At 39.4% G+C, this 23,201-nt stretch overlaps 1 protein-coding gene across 1 annotated transcript; it reads left to right on the forward strand.

The window, feature by feature from the left end:
• Positions 1 to 107: 107 nt before the first annotated feature.
• Positions 108 to 21,392, forward strand: nhlrc2 (NHL repeat containing 2). The gene is made up of 12 exons (XM_031751929.2): positions 108 to 358; positions 2,617 to 2,769; positions 6,327 to 6,376; positions 8,449 to 8,854; positions 9,492 to 9,613; positions 9,705 to 9,834; positions 12,187 to 12,280; positions 12,592 to 12,823; positions 15,437 to 15,559; positions 15,796 to 16,005; positions 16,229 to 16,442; positions 19,172 to 21,392. Exons 1-12 carry the CDS (start codon positions 196 to 198, stop codon positions 19,432 to 19,434), a joined length of 2,160 nt encoding a protein of 719 aa, XP_031607789.1. The 5' UTR covers positions 108 to 195; the 3' UTR covers positions 19,435 to 21,392.
• The last annotated feature ends 1,809 nt before the right edge of the window (positions 21,393 to 23,201 follow it).

The following is a 23,201-nucleotide window of genomic DNA, read 5'->3' on the forward strand; positions in this document are numbered from 1 at the left end:
AAATTAGCCAATTGTTTGATTTGAAGGCTGAAAAAAATAAAAAGCCTATTTTAGAGGGTATTTAATTCGGATAATTGAAACTGAAACTCTTTTAGAGCCCTTATAGTCGATAAGATTTTTTGCTATTCTGTCGAAATCCGCGGTATGAATCTCCTCGCTGCTTTACCGAGCTAGCTGGTTGTTGTTGCTGGAAACATGGCGTCCCGGTGCAGCGTCTCTACACTGTTTCCTGTCCAAAGTCAGCTGGATAACGCCCTAGATGACGCTACAACACAGCAAGAAAAAGAAGATCTCGTTCAACAATATCTTAAAAAGTTAGACGAGAGAGAGGACCTGAAGATACCCGATTTCCAGACAGGTTAGACCAGCTTTAGCTTAAACACTTCGCCTCTCTTTCGTAGCAGTTTGACTTGAGTTTGCCAACTCTGCTCGTCACTACAGGACTCGGCATGTTCATTCATATATACATTAAGAATGCTGGACAATCACAGTCTATTTAGGAAGAGCTCTCTTTCCTTTTAAAAGCTAACGTTACAGTACCACACGCCTTGTAACCCATAAACACAAGTTCTTCATAGTCTGTCAATTAATTAGCTAGCTACCTTATCTACTCCGGAAGAGGAAGAAAAATTACAGGCATTCATGTAATTTAATAATATGTAAAATATGTCTATTTGTCAATGCAGTACATCGCAGTAGGTCTCACTAATATCTTGTAAACCTTCCTTTTCATTCTTGCTATTTTCCTTCTGTCACAAATCACCCGAGTCACTCGTCTCCACCCACTCCACCCTATCTTCTTTACCACTCTTGTGCACTGTCCGCTGCTTTGGATGGTTGTCCCAAAGTATTTTAACTCATCCACCTTCACCATTTCGACACCTTACAGATTACAGTGTAGTCTGCAAGCATCATAGTCCATACCTGACCTCACCTGTTAACCTATCCATCACCACTGTAAATAAGAAGGGGCTCTAAACTAATCCCTGATGAAACTTTAATCTCTCTCAACTGCTGCACAAAGTCCTTAGACATACCCTGCGCCACCCTCACATACTTCTCTGTCACTCTTGACTTTCTCATGTGGCACCATAGTTCCTGTCTTGGCACCCTGTCGTATGCTTTCTCTAGATCCACAAGAAGGAGTGCATCTGATCTTTTCTGTACTTGAATGGTCAGAAAGCTAAAAATCTATTTGAGTGTTACCACCATCTCACATATTGAGTCAATGTTCTGCAATCTGATTAGCCCTAGTTTACATAAGTGGATAAGTTGTTGGGCATAAGTTGTTAGCCACTGAACATGCAGGGTTCCTTGGTTTTAATAGTCGGATCAGCATCCACTTGTCTTTTATATGCAAAAGAATATAAAAACAATCAAATCCTATTCTATTCTATTCTAAACAAAAAATAAAACAAATACATTTAATTAAATATTGTATTTATTGCCCCCCAATTAATTGGTAATGTAATTAAAGTTTAGTTGTGGGAAACTTGGGTCTGCTGCTGAAGGATGCAGCATATTGACAATATTTCACCACACCAGTAGGTGGTGATCTACTGTTAGAACATCAAATACTAGAGTCACACAAGGCTCAATGTGAACATAACAAGGTCCCCACAACCCGTGCTCCTTTTTTTTTCTTAATTCAGAATTCGTTCTAAATTTATCTAATTGGACTCTCTTCTGCACAGTCAGAGATAAAGAAGAAAAGGAGCCTTTAAGCTGCTCCGTACTGTGCTAATCTTTTATGCATGTGAGTTTTTGGTTTTTTGGGGGTTTTTTTTAGATTCTTATCTGCTGCCGCATACCAACAGCGAGGCATATGATCGGTCCCAAATTCATTCTGCAGCAACGATTCAAACATACTGTTGGAGTTCTAAAGAGTTATCTCATCAACAAGAACAAGGTGTCATGCGGCTGTTTGCAAAACACTGTGTGCAAGTGCACTTAAGAGATCTAAAAATGGGGATGAAGTGGAGATTTGTTTCGCCAAAAAAACCCCTTTGGGGCTAAACACTGAAAGAGCAACTAGATTCATCACTAAAAAAGCACACATCTTTACATAGGTACCCCATTGGCTGATATGATTATGAATCTATGTGATTTGTTTTGTTCTTCCTCTTTTGTACATTTCTTTGAAAGGTTAAGAAGGGTTTAGTCTTGAGCAGATTATCAATGGAAAACTTAGGTGGAGGTATTATTCTTTCACTCTGTACTGGATTTTGATACCATGCTGTAAAGTGTGACATTAAACTTATCAAATGTGCACGAGTTAAGCGTGACAAATGCTATCAGACACAATTTAGAGTGCACATGAAAGAAGTGTGAAACAAGCTGATCTAAATCTACAACAAAAAACCTTTTTATGGTATTTAACATAACACTTGGGCCACGAGAACTTTCAAGTCACTGCTTTGATCCATCAAACTATCCAACTTTTTCTCCCATGTGACACAAACGCTGTGTCAGGCCCAAGACAGATATGCCTTTTAGGTGTTTTGTTACTATATCCATAGCCCTTCTAGGATGGTAATGTAAAGCATTTGCCTACACCGTGACTAAACATAATTAAAAAGATGACAACATCATTTTCCACTCTGTGATTTGCTCCAGGCTTAGAGTGGCTGAACACGGAGGGGCCTCTCTCTTTAAACAAGGAGCTGGCTGGTAAAGTGGTCCTGCTGGATTTCTTCACTTACTGCTGCATCAACTGCATCCACATCCTTCCTGACCTGCATCAACTAGAGAAGAGACACTCTGTAAAAGGTTTGTACATACTCTACTAACTACGAGGTAGTTTCCATACAGCTAATTTAATCAGCTCAAGGAAAATCCTAAAGTAGAAAAACTGTGAAACTGTGTATTGTTTGAAAACCCTGCTCATCGCTTTCCCTGCTGTCCACATTAAATATAACGTAATGCTCCGTAATGCTTTGCTTGATATTTATTAATTTTTTCCTTCCATCCATCTGCCATCCTGGAAAAGCATGTTTTATCAATCTTTCCCCATTCACATGTTTGTCTTTTGCCTGTTTGATAGAAAATATGTCTGACGTGCGTTCTTGTGCATGATGTTCCCAAGTAAACTATTTCACCACATTGCTAAAAAAAAAGTCAACAGGCTAAACTCAGATAGTTCGTGTGAATTTCAGCCCTAACCTGCCTTATCAAGAACATCATGTCTGTGAGTGAAATGGCTTGTATCTGTGACAGGCGATGGCAGATTAAAACTAAATGATAAATGTCACTACAAGAATGAAAGCAACAATGTGTGGTTCCCTCCAGTGGCACTCAACCACAAGCCCTGTCATACCCAGTGAAGATTTAAATCAAAAATATTTGGGGCTGGTTTTTAGCACTGTTCTCAAACAAGAAAAGATTGTGCTTTTGTCAGGGCCTGTTGCCAAACATTATTAAACATCTTTTTTTTGTAAATAATTATGGGAATGTCTATTAATGATGTGCCCTGTGTGGGTCAATAATTCACTCATCCACCCATTCATTTATTTTCTTAACTGCTTATCCAGCTTAGGGTCATTGAGGCTAGAGGCTATCCCACTTGGTATTGGGCTAAAGCCAGGAAACACCCTGTCAGGCAACAGTGCTAACCACTGCCCTACTGTATGAAGTCCACTGACTCAGTTATGTGTATTCAGAGTTTGCAGTAGCTTATTATTAAGCTCAGATTAGAAAACTTACACTGGTTTAGGGTTGTGATTTATCAACAATAAGAATATTGTCTAATGGCTGTGACATCTAATGGATGCCACAGCCTCGGGGAAGAAGCTGCTTTTTAGTCTGTTTGTGCAGGTTTGATGGTGCGGTATCTCTTCCCCCAAAGGCAAAGGTGTAAGCAGGTGATGACCTGGGTGTGTTTTTATAACAGACTTCATTGATGGATGCTGTCACTTACAGTATAATTTCTTGGCATTATCTCATAGATGCTGGAGAAACTGAATTTTTCTCATTGCAGTGAGTTTCTCATTGGGTACTGGCAGATCACATGGTGCTCAACATCATACAGGATAATGCAGTTTCATTGTCTTTAGTGTGTTTAAACAGTATGGTAAAAAAAAAAATGCTTATACAAATAGCTTTGACTTGCTATAGAACAGTTTAAAGTATAGACTTTGGTCATTATTTGGTTACTGTTGAATGGGTGGACGATAAAGTAAAGCACTGCAGGACTTTATAGTGTCTTCTTAAAGTCACACTTCAGCTGCACGGGGCCACTCTGGAGATCCACGATTTAAATTGGTCCTGTGGTCATGTGTTGTGGAGCAGCATCCCGGGGCCATATTCGTTGGAGCAGGGAAGCTGCTTCTTTTCCTTAGGCATGTAGACCGTTATCTCAGCTGTGAAGCGAGAGTAGCTAAAAATACTTTCAAGACTCAGTGTAAGTAAGCATAGGTATAGCATACATCTGCCCCTCTGTAGATCATTGTTTTGTACTTATATGTTCACAATTCCCAAATGCATTAAAACCATGACTGATGGCCTGCTTTTGATTTTTACATTCTCACATGCAGCTCTGAAGTAATATCTAGAAATGTTCAGGGCTGCAGTAATGTATGAGAACAGTTATATATAGCAACTCCATGTAAAGGATAATCTCTGGCATTCTAATGGCCTTTCAAACAGGCTATCTATAGGTCTTGAGAGGTCTTAAAAAGGATTAAATTAGCTCTTTTTTTCTTGTTATAGGTACAAACTGCAGGGGAGTGCAGACAAAGTGCAACATACAATAAATAATAGATTCATGGATCTTGTCAGAAAGTGCATGAAAGATATCACTGAAAATATAATCAAACTTGTATGATGATAAACAGGCATTACATTTATTTACATTCAAATGTTTTATCATCTGAGGAAGATGTGCCACTTGAAATTCATTTGTGAGTTGAACATTACATAAAAGACACGCACACACAGGCTGCAGTGCCACCACACATTATCGTACTTGCCTTATCTCTGGCACTGCTATGGGTACATTCTGTTTGCTGCTGTGGTCACTGAGGTGTGGGAGCCACCCTGTCCAGTCACTCCACAGTCCACCCCGACCCACCCATCGTCACTGCAATCTGTGCCGGTGCTACGCTGCTTGGCAGAGGCCGCGGGTGACGAAATCCGCTGCAGACCGTGTCGAGTTTGAGCGTTTGGAACTGAGCGGTTTTAACTTCTGGTGGGGTTCATTTATGAAATGCATTTTTTTTGTGTGTGTGTGTGTCAAAAAATTTGAACTAATGCAACTGTATACTTTTTAGCTGCTTTGTAATTTGTTGGTTATTAAAGCGCTGAACAGCTCAGGGCTGTCCCTGGAGTTAAAATCTAAACTGAAAAAACCACATAGGGTTTTATGCTCCATATATCTGGAACAAGATATCAGAAAACTTGCTGTACCTCTTAGTTCCCTCAAATCAGTGCCTTATAATGAAATTAAATATGGGATTCATGCCTTTTTAAATAAATAGTGTGTATTAACGCGTCAGTGTTTTGAAAGTGCCTTGTCACTGAAAGTTGCTCTGTTGCTGTGTTTCTTGTGTAACTCTATCAATGAAAACAAGTCTTTTTATTCCATTTAGAAAGTTGTTTTGCTCTATGTACAGTTGCATGCAATCAAATTGTAAATAGTAGATGGGAATGTTTAAAACTGCACAAAATCAAACTTGTTATTACGTAGAAATCTTTTTTTATTTTTTAAAATCTGTGATCACGCTCGATTCCCTGTGAATAAAGCATTCTCAGAGCGACAAGGTAGCTTTGACATTTCTGCCGGTCCGCTCGGGCTCTGTTTACCCAGCTTATTGTCGAGTTTTTGATTTAAGGAATGACAGAAGTACAAAAGTGACTGTTTCGATAGAGAGTTTTACAATGATTGTAAGGAAGGAAGGAAACTAATCACGATATCTGCTATCTGTGGACTCTTTGGCGAGTTTTAGTGCCACAAAAGCATGTGTTAAAAATAACATCACCAGCCTGTTAGATTCATAGTTCTAGGCAATTCAGTTGCATAACATTTGAAAGTCTGCAGCCCTTGTACAAAGTCACAAATTATAACCACTTTCTGTCTTTAGCTGTATAATAAGCATAGTGTTTACTTATCTTTGATGATTACTGAGAAACTGCTTTTCCAGAAACCTCACTTAAACCTGCAATGTGTTATGCTTGAGGTCTGGTTGGTTTACAAAGAAGGTCTCTTAAATTTTACAGTGGAAAAATCTTTGTGCTTAGTGCATCTTTGCATGTATGTTTGTGACATGTGTGTCTTATGCAACACCTTTCTGCCTAAACCCTCACTGTTTGCTGTTTAATCTCTTTTTCAGATGGATTGGTTATTGTTGGTGTGCACTCTGCCAAATTCCCCAATGAAAAGGTATGTTTTGTTTTTTTGGAAACTTTTAGGGAACCTTTGCTTTTTTTCGTTAACGCTTCTAAAGTATCTACGTCTATACCGATGAATTTTTACTTTGTTCAAATTACCAACCTTTCTCCAAGTAAAAAGAGGGCTGTAGGAGCCAGGGTGTAAATTTGAAGTTTTATACCTGTATACAAACAGGAGAATAGGATTTTGGCAGCATACAAAAATTGCAAGAACTTACTTTCTTTATCAGTCCAGGACCAGAAACTCTGTTCTTCAAATATTCTTCTTAATATTCTGCTAGTGGCTCCCTTTTGGGTTTTTTTATGAAACCTTGTGCCAGCTTGGCAGGAGAATAATCTGTACTCTCCAACTGTGAGGAAATAAATTATGCTTGATATGCATAGTACTTACCCTACTTTTTTATCAAAAAAAAAAACAGGCAGGCAAAGTTTTATAAATTTAAACAACAAAATATCTGGATATTGTATGGTTTACAATGATATCTAAGCTCGTGGAGAGTCATTTGTAGCGTTCTGATGCAGAAAAACTGTATAAATGTAATTTGCTCTACACAGATGGGCTCTGTAGCCTGTTATAGTTTGTAATAAGTGGGTAATATCACGGTAATAAGTTGGTAATGGTATAATGGTATTGTATTAAACCTCTGAGTTTTTCAAGCAAGTTAAAGTATTGCAATTTTTGCAAGTAACTTAAAGCCAAAATATTTCATATTTGATTACTACATCCCATGTTTGCAATAACTGCATCAATATGCATCAGTATGCAACTGCATCATATTTCTTGTTTCTTTATTGGTCTGAGGGGTTTTTCTCTTCTCTTCAGGAGGTAAAATGTATTTTCATTTAGATTAAATTCTGGATTTTTGACTCCAAAACCCTAAATAATCTCCCATCGATGATGTGGCCACATTTCTTCGTAAGTCAGAAGACAAAGTGTTTCTGTAGATGTCTGCATTTACTCTGTTACTACCATCGTGATCATCAGGAGATTGTCAATAAAATTGTGTTAGCTTGTTCCATTAGCGGCCATGTAAACCCAAGGCATGAAACAACCTCAACCATGCTTCACAGATGAGCTTTTATGTTTAGGATCATGAACAGATGCCTTCTTTCTTCATACTTTCGAGCACGTTCACAGTTGAAATCGCTGTTTCGTAAGTCCATAAACCTTTGGTCCCAAACTGTCTCAAACTGACTCTTCTCTGCACTTTTTTGCCAGTTTCATTATGGCTTTCCTATGTTTTTTTTTTTTTTTTTTTTTTTTTTACAGCTAATAAGCAGTTTGTGTTTTGCAGTAAGACCTCTATATTGTTGGTCTCCGACACTTTTCTTTGGCGGTTGTTCATAATCTTATGGACTTTTATTTGTTTTGTTTTTTCTTTACTGTTCTCACCATTTGTCTCTGTCATCAGTTGCCCCTGTTTTCCTTGGATGCCTGTTTAAATGCCTGTTGGTCAGTACTTCGGTGGTTTCCTTCTCTTTCAGGACATTCCAAATTGCTGCACTGGATGTGCCCGATGTTTTTTAAAACGTCTCTTGCAGATTTTCCCACTTTTCTAATCTGCGAAATGATGTGCTTTTCTTGAATAGATCTTTATGTTGGTCTACCCTGCTTAACTACAAATGCAGATCAAATCCAAAGCTTAAACTAAAAGTAGAAATCCAGAGCTTCTTTACAATAAAACCTTTAATCTTCAAAAAATGATGCACGTCATGTTTCAGCATTTTCACTCATTTAAAAATCTGTGTGTTTTGATACAAAATGTGTCAACTTGTGCGTTGTTTAAAATCATTGTAAAGGGCAGTTAGTCTTTTAAAAGATGACTTTCAACTTAACAACAAAAGCAAAAGCTTTACTTATAAAAGTCCCGAATACCAGTATTTGTGCTCCTGTAATTTGGGGGGATAGTTAAATCACTAAGTAAGAGCTTTGTAAAGTTTTTGCTAGATGCAGACTTTTCTAAAAGACTTGGAAAAGTTTCCTAACTTTTTGATAAACTCAGGTGGAGCCTTATTGAAGGACAACACTTGAACTGATCACCATTTTTGCACATATTTTCTAAGGTTCTGGACAACATCCGAAGCGCTGTGCTACGCTACGACATCTGCCACCCTGTGGTAAACGACAGCGAGGCGAGTCTCTGGCATGAACTGGAGATCTCCTGCTGGCCCACGCTGGTCCTACTCGGACCACGTGGCAACTTGCTCTTCTCCCTGGTGGGTGAGGGCCACCGTGACAGGCTGATGCTTTTCACTGACTGCGCTCTGCGTTATTATGGGGAGCGTGGTCTACTTAAGGCTCACACAGTGGGAATCAAGCTGTACAAAGACGCCCTGCCACCCAGCATCCTTTCCTTTCCTGGAAAGGTGGCTATAGACAACAGTACTAAAAGGCTTGTCATAGCAGACACAGGACATCACAGAATACTGGTGGTGTCTTCTACTGGAGACCTGCTACATGTCATAGGAGGTAAGAGACTTCACACCAATGCATTTTTAAAAAAAAAACAAATGGGCATGATGTAACATGCTTTAATTTAAATGGCCATTAAATACAAAAACTATTGTGTTGTAATAAGTGAGATCTGTAAAAGTTCAACAGCAATATTTAGCCAATGATGACATTTTAACATTACGCAACTGCCTCAACAACCCTCAGAGGAGCCACATGGCAGTTAGCCTGATGTCCCCAGACCAGCAGAGAGGTTGGCAGCAGCAGGGACTTGTACATGCTGGGAACTGGCACTGACCTAGAGTGGACAAATGAGGAGAGAAAATTGAGGATTGGTTTTATTTTTGTGTTGTTGACATCAGCTCTGTGCACGCATAAGAAAGGTTTGCCGAGCTGCAGAGCGTGACGTGATTCTGAAGTTTTCTCCTATTTAGTCTCACCAAAGAAGAAACTTACTTCTTTGGTGAGACTAAATAGCAATAATTGTCATACAAATAGTCATGAATAAAAATAATTATTCCACTCTGATTCATTTTTTAAAAATTTAATATTGACATGTCTGAATTTTAATATGAAAAAGAAATATTTGGGGCTTACAATTAGCTTTAAGTGATCGAAAGCTTTAATCAGTGCTGGGTTTTTCCTTCTGTCACAGGGCCTGAAAGCGGGAGAAAAGATGGCGACGTGTCTGAAGCTTCCTTTAACTCCCCTCAGGGTGTGGCCATTAAAGGGGACACTGTATACGTGGCTGACACGGAAAACCACTTGATTCGAAAGGTTGTCTTAATAATTTTATTTTTAAAAAGTGTTTTCTTCAAGTCTTTGTTGATATTTATGCTCGACCATCTGTATCTGCATCTGTTCGTAGATCGACCTGTTAGAAGGAAAAGTCAGCACTCTGGCTGGAGTGGGCACTCAAGGGACAGACAAAGAGGGCGGGGCCATGGGACCACAGCAGCCAATCAGCTCTCCTTGGGATGTGATGCTTGGCACTGCCAGTGAGTAACTTTAATTGCCTTTCTCTGCCTTGTATGAGCCTTAGAAGATTCACTTCAAAACAAGTTTTCTAATTAAAGGGGAAAAAGACCTGATCAGTTTTTTTTCTTGTTTTTTTAGAAAAAGGGATTTAAAAAAAAGTCAAATCAATTTGGTAACAGTTTAACCGCGGTCCTTTAAAATGTTGGATTCCTGAGCAGAATGGGTGTTCAAGCATGAATCACATAAATTGTTCGGGGATTCTCAGAAATGAAGCGTGCTAATTAAGTTATTTAAGGAGACGTTGCAGCACAAGGTAAGATGATTGCCAAGCCCTCATTTAAGTATCATTGAGTCATTTGAGGGCAAAATCAATTATTATCAAGTATTCAGGGCACAAATACACTAGCTAACACATTCTTTTATACTTTTAACAATGTAATATAAACTGTCTATTTCTCCTTAAAACTCAATTCCTCCTTTGAATTATTTTCTCTTGAGCATTCAGAGTAACTTTATCATTAATGGCCTGTTATATTTCATACAATACTTTTAATTTTAAATCAAAGTGGGAATCTTTTTTGTTTTAAACTCTTTTTGGTGAACTTGGTGAATATCTAGTTGTCATGAAGCGTCATTAAATTAGAATTTAGATTTATAATCAGTCAGCTCAGACTCTCATATACACTTTTTATCCCACATTGATTGTCTATTTTTCTTCACCCTAGGAGCAAAATACAAGTCATTGTTAGTTTATGTATTTGCTCTCCTTGTGATTAAAAAATGTGACAAATTAAATGCTTTGTTACCAGCTGACTGATTTAATTAATTATTTTTTTCTTGAACATTAAACACCTCTTGTAAGACCTAGCGGTTGCATTTTGAAGGAAACTGTCCCCACAAATTGTGTCCTTAAGTAAAGGAAACAAAGGATGAAACTGTATGTCTGGACAGAGGTGTTTATTTTGCCTCTGGCAAGCGCAGTTCTCAACGATTCATAATGTAGAGGTATGTGTTTGCGTGATTTATACTAATCTTCTTCATTTAAAGTGTTAGGCATAGAAGATTTCGGGGCTACCGCAGTTAATTTTTTGCCTCAGGTTGATTTATGCCACAGCCAGCTAGTTTTAAGCTGCTCTCAGGACCTTTAACTTCAGTACACCCTGACTAATACATTTAAAATTTAAAGCAGTCTTTTAATATTAAAATAATTTCCATACAAATGAGGCATTCGGCACTTCTGTAAGTACCAAATGGCTCAATTTTGGAAATACTCTCTGTCTGTGCTAACATCCCTGGGAAGGGTATGCATTTACCATGGTAAACAGGAAGTGGAGGGCTGGGTGCTCGAAGAAAATACTATGAAGGAAGCAAAAGTAAAACAAAGATTTCTTTGCTTGGACCAAGAAAGATGGGGAACTGTTACTCAAAGCAGCACACAGAAGGTGTTCATGGCAGCACAAAACAGATTGGGACTCGGGAAAAGCAAATGCATCAACACAGAGTGATACCAAGAGCGTTATCAATTACACGGGAAAGGCATATTCAGACATAAAGGATGAAATCATAGTGAATGTGTGAGTTTAATATTTTGGCTTCATTGGCCTGACCCAGTCAGAAAGCAAAGACGTTTTCAGGTTCTGCCTGCTCTGACTAAATCTCTCCTTAAACATCGCCCGTATGGTTTAGACAGTGAGTGTTTTAAAACAAAACTCTATCAGTATGGATGTACCCTGACATTGTCTTCTGAGAGAACGTCCAAACACACATCCACATATTCATGATTTATTCAAGATGTGGATGAATAAATTATTCAACCAAATCAAGAGGATCCCACACCTTTTGAACTATAAAGTGCTACACTGGCTTTGAGTCAAGTATATATCCCTGACAGTCCACCCGTTTTGATCAAGAAAGGCTGAACTTTGCCCCGCATTAAAAATACAACAGAGATGGTGCACATCTGTAAGGCTTGTGCGTTCATCACAGTGACAGTATTGTATCTGCTGAGTGCATATGGCCTTTGTCAGAGAGGCTGCGGTCTGTCTTAAACCTGCGCTGCTCCATATTTTGACTCAGTTCTGACGCTGAGCAATCAGCAGATTGGGAGAGGGGTTTGCAAAAATAATTTTGCTGCCTTAAAAAAAAAATCTATTTCTTACTTTTACTTTGAAAAAAACACATTTTGTCCTTGTGCTTAAGCAGACTTTATTCCCAAACACACCTCAAGAACATAGCTCAACAACGAAGGACAAATATCACAACAGTTTGTGAATGATACTGAGGCTGACTGGTAGATGGCCAAGAGCAATGACACCAGTTCCTGCTCCCATATTTATCCTGTGGGGTTTTTTGCGTTTTATTTTCATGTGTAGGCGGCGATGAAGACAACGTGCTGTGGATAGCCATGGCAGGGACTCACCAGATCTGGGCTTTGTTCCTAGCTGATGGAAAACTGCCCAAAGGAAGGTGAGAGACCGGTACATGACCGCCATGGCTGCTTCGAAACATATTCTGATAATATAATGACACGGTTGTAATTCTGCTTTTAAAGCTGTGAAAATGGATTCCTCTTCTTGTGTGTCTTCTGTGGTCGGCAGATTCACAGGAGGTCACGTTATGTAATAAGCTTTTTTTAATTACCGCAAATAAACAGGGGATAAAATCTCAGTCTTGTTTTTATTAAAAAAAACAAAAAAACAAACAGATTTTCTCCTTTTTTGAACTCTGTGCATCAAGAAGTATTCTAGTATTTAATCGTTGTCTTGTCATTTGAACAGTGAGTCAAAGGCAGGGATTTGCGTGCGATGGGCGGGCAGCGGCAACGAAGAGAACCGGAACAACGCCTACCCTCACAAGGCAGGCTTTGCCCAGCCTTCAGGCCTGGCTTTAGCCCCAGAGGAGCCCTGGAGCTGCATGTATGTGGCTGATAGCGAAAGCAGCACCATCCGAACACTGGCGCTGAAGGATGGAGCTGTCAAGTTGCTGGTCGGAGGAGAGAGAGACCCACTGGTGGGTGTACAGTAAACAGGGGAAGAGTGAATTAATAGTTTAAAAAAGCTTTATTTACCATTCATCATCATCATCATCTTCCCTCTGCTTGATACCTTTCAAGTATCCTTATTTCCAGTTATAATGCTCATGTGGTTTGAAACAAACAGTTACAGCATCTCTTAATGAAGTTTCACAGACCAGCATGATATAGTGCACATAATTTATCAACTTGTTGTTTGCCATATTGTCCATTTTTATTGCTACTCTAAAAGGTGAACTTCTTATAGAAAGAAAAAGCCCGCACAGATGAACTAGTGGGGAGAAATTAAAAGTCCATTTCCGAAGCAGACTGTAGGAGCGGAATAACCTTGTGCGGCACTTTCAATGATGATATGTCCTGTACTTGGCTCTGTCACCATACATCAACGGAAAACACACATTGTAAAACCTGCACATTAGTCTGCCACATTTCCAGCCACACAAAACATTTTGAGAATTATGAAGAAAAATGCTGCACAAATATGAATCATTCTTAGGCACTCACGCAGAGTTTAGGGCTATTTTTGTATGCATAAAAATATGTATTTTTTTCCCTTTAAAGAGAAACGAGTAAACACAGACCCTCTTGTTTGTTGCTAAAGGAAAGCCTGAAAAACAATGTTTGTGCATACCTTCATGCCCTTACAGCAGCTCTGCTGTAGTTTCTTTGTCTTGCTGCACTGGTGTATTTTTGGAAAGTCACAAGAGATCTAAAGCTTGTAAGTCCCCATGAGAGCAGGAGGTAATTAACTAGAGAGTCATATACAGTTTATTTAACATGGTGAAGAGCCAGGAGAAACTATTAGCTGCCCACAGATGTTTAAGGAGTTGATCTAGAACAGCCAAACAGTATTGAAGCTGAGGTGGTGTCCTCTCATGTTTGCACTTTTACAGTAATATCAGTTGTCAAATTGAGCTAAAGCAGAGATGTCAGACTCATTTTACACTGCGGGAAACATAAAGAGTGAGTCACCATGCAGAGATTTAACTGCACCTTTAATCCTGGAAATATCTTAATATAATAACAGACAGTATGACAAAAAACTGTTGTTGTTTTTTACATGAGAGAAATACTGATGTTGTATGTGAAAGAAATCTGTCAGTGCAATTCTTAAATTGTGAGGATTAAATGTGTAGAATTACAGAAAAGTTCTGGTAGCTCATTGCTCAAACTGTCCTGTAATTATAAAACTACACGTTTTCGTTAATTAATGCCCTGTTTTCTTTTTGGTTTGGTTTTTTTACTGTGGATCTGTTGGGAAAAAATACATTTCTACAGCAGATGGTGGAAAAACGGGGACAATTCTGTTATTTGTAACTGTTTTTCTATTTATTTTTATTACTTTGGTGTAGTATGAATGGCCATGGGAGGGGTGTTTATCAGTAGCAGAAGCTGTAAAACGTGTGAAAAAACAGTTAAAAGTCCAAAATATACGCCCACCTTGACATTTCCCAAAGCAGTCCAGTGTAAGGTTATTACAGTTAACTAAAACTAAACTGAAAGTAGAGATGAAAAAGCATTTTAATTAACTAAACTAAAAATAAAGCTCGACTTTTATTTTCCATCTGTGAAAATCAAAAAACGTATCTGATTTTAGATTCAGCGTCTTTTTTGCACTGCTTCTGATGTGGCTGCTAATTTCATGTCTTTGATGGTAAATCGACTGTTTCTTATGTAACACTTTTCTACTATAGTTGAGCATTTAAAGCACTTTATTCACACTCGTGGATAATTCTGCATCCTTGGCAACCATCCTTCTGATTACTGCCGTCTTGCCTCATGCAACAAAATGCCAATTTCCATTTTCAGGGGGTAGAGGATGAAGTTGCATGTAGTTGGATCTAGCTAGTTTAGTTGCCAGTGACTGAAGATTGCGTTTGTCGCATTTCAGTCTAGGTTGTCTGCATTGCAAATTCTCAAGTCTGGGAGATGAATTCATGGTGAAAAACCCCTTTAATGTTGAGAACATCTACGAGCATGCTCCAGGTTGCACTCGACTAAATTCTGTTTACCTCGTTCTTCAGCTGAAGTCTGGTTGCTGAGATGTTTCAAGCTCACACTCGTGCAGTTAGATGAGTACTGGAGTGGATTTAAACCCACTGGCTTTCACTCACTGGATTTTACATTTCCAGTTATTTATTGTTGTAAACACACTGTAGCTGTTTAGTCAGCGAGCCAGGAGAATCATGAGACTTTGAAGATCGTTATCGTGGTCCTTTTCTGCTGCTGTTGTTTTTTACAGAGCTGATACAAAATTATAACCAATTTATCGAAATGTTATCACAGCCTCTTACAAATTGGTTGTTAATGGGATTATCTGTTTGGTCATGTTAGTTTCAAATGAATCATGGCACACACAAAAAACTAAAATGATTTATCGCACAGTCTTAATCTTTTTATGTATAAAATTCGTCATTCATAAGATAGAAAAGGCTTCGGCTTTCTTCAGTTTCTTCTCTTGTTTTCAGTGCAGTTAAGGGTGTTTTGTAATTTTAGTGGATAATATGTTCTCTGAGAAATGGGGGTTACCAGCACAGTTATATATGTGTTGTTTTTGTTCACTAACCAGTGTTTTGTATTCTTCAAAACAGAACCTTTTTGCTTTTGGGGATGTGGACGGGAAAGGGGTGGATGCCAAACTCCAGCATCCTCTCGGTGTTGTCTGGGCTTCCGAACAAAACTTGCTCTATGTGGCCGACTCCTACAACCACAAGGTAACAGATGATTCTCACAAGGCTGCATTTTAAAGCTGTACTGTTCAAATTAAACGCTTATGTTCTGTAATGAGTTCCTTGAAGTCACTGAGTTTGTGCCAAAGTGGTTAAATCTCCTTTTGACCTAATTCCATGAAGGAAAAATTGAGAACTTGACCTATTTTTTTTTGATAACCAACATCTTGCTTGTTTGTTTGGGGGTTTTTTTGTGTGTGTGTGCCTGTGATTCTCCTCAGATCAAGGTGGTGGATCCAAAAACAAAGCAGTGTAGCACATTAGCAGGAACAGGAGATGCTGGAGGTACTCTAGGCCCAGAGTTTAACAAATCCTGCTTCAATGAACCCGGAGGAATCTGTGTTGGTGACAGCGGAAAACTGCTTTACGTGGCCGATACCAACAACCACCAAGTCAAAGTGCTGGACCTGGCCTCCAAGACTGTCTCGCTGGTGAGTGCTTTGCCTGTGTGTGTGTTTCTATTTGAGAAAAGTGTGGTTCCAACCTTGAGAAAGTGCTTTACATTTTGTACACGTTTGTGTAATTAATCTGTCCTAAAAGCTTCTGCGCTAGAAGAGATTGTATTAAAGGTGACAAAGACAGGACATTGTAAGTTAGGGTAGCTTTCCCCTTGCTTTTGTTTAATCCAAACACCCAAATCTCTCTTTTATCCAGCTCCCCATCTCCCGCGAGTACACAGACTCGGTACCTACAAAGCCCTCGGGTCCGACCAAAGCCCCCACGCTGCCTAAATCAGCTGCCAGGAAAGAAATGCCGCCAGTAGCGGTGACTGCGGGCCAGACTGTCATCATGTCTGTCACACTGTCACTTCCAGAAGGGACCAAACTCACTGAAGAGGCACCCAGCTGCTGGGCACTCTCAGCAGAGGGTGAGACAAAGTTCAGTCACTGTTACATGAAGTGTCATGCATCTAAATGTTCTGAGTACGTTTAACCTTCATGCCCATGAAAGGTGTCTTGACCATCATTGACACCTCATCCTGTCACTGTTGTTACATCCATCAGCTTTTGCCACACAGCTGCACATGTTCACAGGGACACACTTGGAATTTTAAGTAAAGTTTTGCACGAAAAGTTTTTGATTTTGAGATAATGTTGACAAAATTCGACTTCTCAGTTTCAACTAAAGAGCACTTATAAACACTCACATTTATATAATGCTTCTTTAGTAAGTACTGTACATCCATAGTCAGTTTAGAATCACCAGTTAACCTGTTGTGCATGTTTTTGGGAAAAAGCTGGAAAAACCCAGGCAGGTGCCGGGAAAACATGCAAACTCCGAGCACCGAAGGCCCCAGCATCACTGGAGATTTGAACCAGGAAGCTTCTTGCTGTGTGGGAAAAGTGCTAACCACTGCATATAAAAAATAAGCAATTCTTCTGTGACTTGATTGAGAACCTTCAGCTCACTTTAAAGCAAAAACCCCTCAAAGCTGATTGAATTTATTAGTTATTTTGTATAATTACACGATGCTGTGACAGAAATTAGGCTTTTTTTTGTTATTATTACTGTAATTTCTAGGCTAGTTAGTCAGACATGCTGTATTTCCATTGTGTTGCTGGGCCAGACTAATGCAAGTTAATTATTTTGTTGCGTGTTGGCTGAAGAAAAGCACTAAAGCAGCAGCCTACAGACGTCACTGTAATGTGTGTAAACCCGAGGACTGACAGATCCGCTGCGTCTAAGCTTTGATTGGACTTCTTTTCCCGTTCAGGTGAGAGGTTAATTGAATTCTAAAACCCCAGCAGTGTTTGGCAAAGACTTCACAAATATCTGCTGGGCAACAGAAGTGGAAGGATTTAGGTGGCAGAACAGGGAGGAGGCAGCTTACAGCAGCTGCTTTGTATAACAGCTTGTTTGAAAAAAAATGCATGCTTTTCCTCAAGTTATTTCTCTGTTCGTCAGGGTAACAACCAGAGTCAGGGCTGCAGCATAAACGTCCTCTCTGTGCTTAGAATGAGCGCGTTGTGGAGTGAAGCCTCTAATTCTCTCCTACAAAACTTTATTTTGGTCTCCGATCTGTCAAAAAGTGAAGGATGCTTAACCTGCCTGCACGTCGTTTTCACCGTTCAACAAGCAGATTCTCACTCTGCCAGCCCACACCTGGAATTTATAGTTCGCAGCTAAAACAAAGACAAATACTTAAATCACTCAGGAGCTCTTTTAAACCACCAGCGAGGAGGTGCGAGGCGTGGATGGCTTAATTTATGATTTTATATTCTAAAGAGGTTTTGTCTAATTCTCTCAGAATGTAGTGTTGACCATAGGATCGATTGATAAGTGATTTTTTTTTATTATTATTTTTTTTGATGTGATGTGATGTTAGTGACAGTTACGGTCTGTTCATTACCTTTGCACCAAAAGTGTTTCCATCATCCTGAGCGCTGCAGCATGCAATCCTCGATAACAGCAGGCTATTTTTAGAGCATTTCGATAAGACGACATGCCTTGGTTCACATAATTAGCTACCAGGCTATGTTACGTGATCCCCCGCTGTCCCATTATACCCAGTCTAGACTTATGCTGATCAGATCAGAGCAGAGGCAGGGATTTTAATGGATCAAGTTAGAAGTGCACGCCAGATCTAAATTGTTTTTTAGTGGCTTTTTAGAAATGGCTTCCCTGGGACCCAGCGTTAGGCATCAGCTTCATTAATCTCAGCTGGCTTGGGTTCTGTTGTCTCTGTGGCGTGATATTTTCTCACCGCTGACGCTCCGGTCCTTTCTTTTCGACTTTCATTTATCTTTCAGTGTTCGTGTTGCTTCAGATGTGTACTTGTGTCTAAGAAAATGAATGTCTTCAACCACTCTTTATTTGATTTAGTAAGGGTATGTGAGTTTGGCCTAATATTTCAGAGGGACTGTGTTTTACTGTGCAGGCTTGAGTCAGCCCTAGTACTCTGGCTGCACCGCGCTACGTTCAGCAATAAATCGAGACGTCAGCCAGACATTCTCATTCAAAGCCATCTGTTCTTTCAAAACATGGATGAACTAAGGCGGACACGTGACCAAACCGGGGATTGAGCTTAGTTTTAAGTCATTCTTGAAGTGCATCTGTCTGTGGGTTCAGTGTGCCTGACAAGTAAACTTCACTGTCTGCCACTATACAGAAGTTTAACCACACTTTTAATCCTGAATATGTCTTTATATCGGAAAAAGATTGTATGACAGTATAAAAAACAGTTTTTCTTTTTGACATGATAGAGAAACTCTGATAGATGAAAAATCCAAAATTTATGGCCTCCTTCATATTCCCAAAGCAAAGTCCAGATTAGTCCTTGCCAGGCCAATTCTGGACACAATACTGGAATTCTGAGAGTGTCCTAGACTTTGGAAGCATATCCTTACAGAGCTGAGATAGAACTACCAATCAGACTGGTATCTGGGAAGTTTCCTGAGCAGTACTAGGGTGCGCTAAGCTGCTGGGAGAGACTGTGCAGAGTGCTGGAACGATGCTTAACTGGGTGCTTCATCTCAAAGTAACATTGAGGTTAATGCCTGGCTTGAGTTTACCAGTTTACCAGCAAGGCATGTACACTGTACATAAAAGATGGACATCCTTTGACATCACTTCCTGTTTTATTTTGTTTTTTTAAAGGTAACGGGTGGCTGCTAGACCATCAGGTGCTTACTGGTTCCATTAAGGATCTCTCACAGCCCCTCTGCATCTCAGCCAAACTTCCAGCCGTTATGAAGGAATTAAACGGCAGTCCAAGCCTCACGTTGGCCGTATGGGCATACTACTGTATGGAAGCAGGTAAAGCCTGCATGATGAAAGCGGCTTCATTCTCCCAGCCTCTTCAAATAAACGCCAGTTCTGGAGAGGGAGAGGTCATCGTGGAGTTGACTCATGCCTTCTGAAGCCGCCTACATGTCTTAGTTAAAATAGCCTTCGAGTCCACACTTTGTGTTGCGTTGAGACCTCAGCTTAATCGCTCTTGCGGCCTGCTCATACTTCTGAAAGCAGGAAGGAATGATTGTTTCTGACAGAGCTGTCACTGTGATGAAAAAAGGCGATTCGAGTGAACTTGATTTTTTTAGATACTCGGATGTCTCTTCACATATAACACATTAGCTCAGTAATGTTCTCGACTGTGTGTGACGGCTATTAAAGGCGTGCAGATAGACACCCAGATATACTATATATTATATTTATGTAGTGAGCTCTCATGAGGACAGGTTGCATTGCTAATGTGTGGGGTTTTTGCCAAGTTGTTTATCAAAACTAAAAGAATAAGGAAACTTATTAAAGTTATTTAATGAGAAACTATGAATATCTAATTTATCGTAGCACTGCTGGTGTGATTGATGGGCAGATAAATAAAGAGATTTTCATCCGTTCTCTTATCTTCTGGGAAATCTAAAGTTCTTTCAGGTGTTAAAAACAAAGTAAAAACTAAAACTTCAGCTTTATATTTTCACTTTAATTGAGGAAGGAGGATTTGAAGTGATTATTATTATGAATATTATTATTATTAGCCCGTAAGTAATAAAATAGGTAGAGTTTTTTTAAATGGAGACGTTATATGAATCAGCTTTTCAATGCTAATATCGAGTTCCAGCCAGTGTCTTCATAAAAAAGGATATTTGAATTATGTAAGGCTTTCGTAGGGATTATTAGGTTAGGATAAAAATCTCCAATCTTTCATTTAATCTCAGCCCAGCAGAGGAGGTAGTTAGCGGGAGAGGACAGATGTGTGATGCTTAAGTCTTTATGCAGTTGGGGGTTTATTGAACATGTCTATGCAGAGACTCTCATTTCTCGTTATCATTGTGATGTTAAAGTTGTGCAGCGCCGCAGTATAAACGTTTTCACTTTCCTCCTTTAAATGTCGTATTACCGCAGATCAGCGCGGGGTTGGTTTAGTCACATCAGCTTGGAAAGGTGCCCGCCGATCGAGCTCCCATCCCGTGTGCATTTATTTACACGTGTCGCAGCAGACTGAGTCTTCTTAAGCCGTTTACACTGTTCGCTCGTAGCCCGAAAGCTTTCCGATTGCGATTATTCGCAACGCACCAGAAGCTGTTTTGATTCCGAACCACCTGTTATTTTGAGTAATGAGTAAAGTGCCTGTTTTCGAGGAGGGGGAAGCGGCCTCTCGTGAGCCGAGGACACCGACATGACTGCCGCCTGCTCCCGCACGCTGAAACCAAAGTCTCATTAAATCCTCTCCATCGAGCATTTATACACTTCATCTCGGCTCCACAAAGGGAACATTATACGAAAGGAATGCTAATAATGATCCGCTCTATCACGTTGTGTAATGCGATATGATAATGTGGAAGTTGTTTTGTCATTTTCCCTTTATTGGTTTACTAAGTTATGAGTTGTTGTGAGAGCGTTTTGATTATCGTTGCTGTCATCATGTCTCATAACCTAATTGCGCTCGTCAGCCTGCTGTTATTTGGTTTGGCTCACTCAGCCCTAGTGCCTTGGAAAGGATTGTATGGATGGTGTACATTCATGGCACTTTAATCGTATTACAAGCAATATTGTTTTGTTTTCCCTTTCTCTTTTTTTCAACTCCCACAAGTTATTTATTTCCAGTGAACTGCAGTTGTCGTACTTTCTCAGCTCTCTTATCCCTCTGGCACTTTTTAATGAGCACTAATAACCTTTGGGTGGCTGTCGGTGGGCATTAAGCTCCTGATATTGTTTTGTAACTCTCACTTGATTTTTTTTCCTCATTTCTGAATTTTCAGACACATTTTGGCATGTTTTTGTCTTCAGGGGCACCTTGTTAATACTTTGGCTTCTCCGTGTTGGACTTTAATATGCAGCACAGTGAGGAAAAACTAATAAAACTTATTTTATCTAGTCTGGTTTGTGTGCCGTTCTTTTCATTTCCCAGCATTTGAGAATCGGTTTGTTTTGCGTAATTCCAACCAATACGTTAATAAGCTGAAGTCCTGGAGCTCTGTTATGTGAGATGCTATCAAAAGCATCACTAATGAGCTCACTCGTTACATAAAAATGTAAAAATGCCAGTTTATTTCTGAGCTGGCCTCATACTGCAGACCTCCTGTTTGACGCTTAGTTAATATCTTTCATTTTTCTCATTCCTGTTACAAAGAGAGAGCCCTCATTTTTTTACTTTAGCTCAGTTTTGGTCATTAACATAGTTATAAACAGACAGCTTGCAGAAGCAGTCTCTCGTGTTTACGGTGAAGTTACAGAAAAACAGTTTCGTGTGTATTTCCTAGTCAATTAACAGTAAGGCCTGAAACTGGTTGCCAACTAGCCCAGCAACTATGTTCAGAGTCCTGGAACAAGAATTATTGGAGTGGTTCAAGCTCAGTTTAATTTTGTGTAAATGCTTTCACATGCAACAAAAATGCAGCTGCAGTAACTGAATGCAGTAAAATATATGGGCTTGGAGTCTATTTTGATACCTTTGAACCCTGAGTGCTGTGAGAAAAAGTATTTGCCTCTTCCTACTTTCTTTCTCTTTTTTTTTTTTGCATGTTTGTCACATGTTTTAGAATTTTAATATTAGACAAAGATAACCAGAGTAAATACAAAATACAGCTTTTACATGATAATTTTATTTATTTAAGAAATAAAAGCTATCCAAACCTAACTGGCTGTATGTGAAAACTAATTGTCTTCTGTTGTGAAAGCATGAATTAAATAGAAACTAAGTGAAGTAGGCTGAAAGATCTCAAAAAGCAACAGCGGAGAAACAAAGTCAGTGACATCTATCAGTCTGGAAAGGTTTATGAAGCCATTTCTAACACTTTGGGACTACAGTGAACCACAGGGAGAGCCGTTATCCACACATGGAGAAAACCTGGAACAGAGGTGAACCTACTCATAGAGCGCATCGGCGACTCATCCAGGAGGTCACAAGAGAAACCAGAACAACATCTAAAGAGCTACAGGCCTCACTTGCCTCAGTTAAGGTCAGAGTTCATGATTCAACAATAAGAAAGAGGCAAAAATGGCATCCATGGGACAGTTCCAAGGTAAAAACCACTGCTGACTGGTCAAAGTCTAGATTTAAATGCAACACTCATTGCCAGTTACAGACTCAACATGTAACAAAATACCTCTAATAAATACAAATATCTTCACTTACAAATACAAATATAGCAAAATTTCCTGGGACGTTTGACGGCACACCGCTCTTGATGCAATATTATGCTGACTTTTCAGTAAAAGTGTAAAAATGACAACCCCGCACTTTAAGACTGGCTATGATCAGATCAGATTATATCTGAGCGAGGTTTCTACTTTCTAATTTCCTGAGAAAGAAAATTTGATAGCAATTGAATGAACTGTGTTCACTTTTTGCGTCTAACATTGGCCATCTTCTGCAGTGTTTATCAACTTCTGCTGGTGTCTAATCTAAAATCCATTCTGGTATAATGGTTGATACGCCCACAATAACCACTCATCATGGATACATGGGTGTGTTCATTTCCTATTGACAGCAATTGACCTAATGTACTTTGCCTGTTAGTAAGTGGGCCTATTTAATGTAAAGGACAGATTCTACATTTTGTTATCTATGATATGTAACTCTAATTACAATTTTACTGTTTTGTCCATTTATGTTTGCACGTTTCCCTTTTTTTTCCCATTTTCCTAGCAACATGTAATCATCCAGGAAAGGAAATCCCAGAAA

This window comes from Oreochromis aureus, linkage group 8 (genome assembly GCF_013358895.1).
Source record: "Oreochromis aureus strain Israel breed Guangdong linkage group 8, ZZ_aureus, whole genome shotgun sequence".
Taxonomy (NCBI): Eukaryota; Metazoa; Chordata; class Actinopteri; order Cichliformes; family Cichlidae; genus Oreochromis; species Oreochromis aureus.